This window comes from Penaeus monodon, chromosome 19 (genome assembly GCF_015228065.2).
Source record: "Penaeus monodon isolate SGIC_2016 chromosome 19, NSTDA_Pmon_1, whole genome shotgun sequence".
NCBI lineage: Eukaryota > Metazoa > Arthropoda > Malacostraca > Decapoda > Penaeidae > Penaeus > Penaeus monodon.
This window is the reverse complement of record NC_051404.1, coordinates 39,494,784-39,495,085: the sequence shown is the minus strand read 5'-3', so window position 1 is coordinate 39,495,085 and position 302 is coordinate 39,494,784. Positions and strand designations below refer to the sequence as shown.

The 302-nt window shown below is 41.4% G+C and overlaps 1 protein-coding gene across 1 annotated transcript in view; it reads right to left on the bottom strand.

The window, feature by feature from the left end:
• The window catches only part of LOC119585221 (exosome RNA helicase MTR4-like), a gene marked incomplete in the record, with an annotated part of 19,057 nt that overhangs the window by 7,355 nt on the left and 11,400 nt on the right, over window positions 1-302 (bottom strand). Inside the window, 1 exon segment of the mRNA XM_037933877.1 lies at window positions 39-202. Coding sequence (XP_037789805.1) covers window positions 39-202 — 164 coding nt within the window.

The window sequence follows — 302 nt, the reverse complement described above, 5'->3', positions numbered from 1 at the left end:
AAAAAACAAGCACAGAACCAAGCAAGACGCTAACTTACATCCACCATCTTCACGACCATGATGCGTTGATCCAAGGGCTTTAGGTCACTAGGAAGCTTTAGTCTTACAGCTGATAAATCTTGGATGACTTTCACCATCACTGTCATGACCACTGGTTCGCTCTTTTCCCCTGGTTTGGGCGGCTTAAGGTCTGAAGTCACCTGAAAAGACGTAATATTGCAGACAATACCATCTACTATGCAGTCTGGAAGTTTGGGATTATTTATCTAAGAAGTTAAAAAAGTATCCAACTATATAAAGGG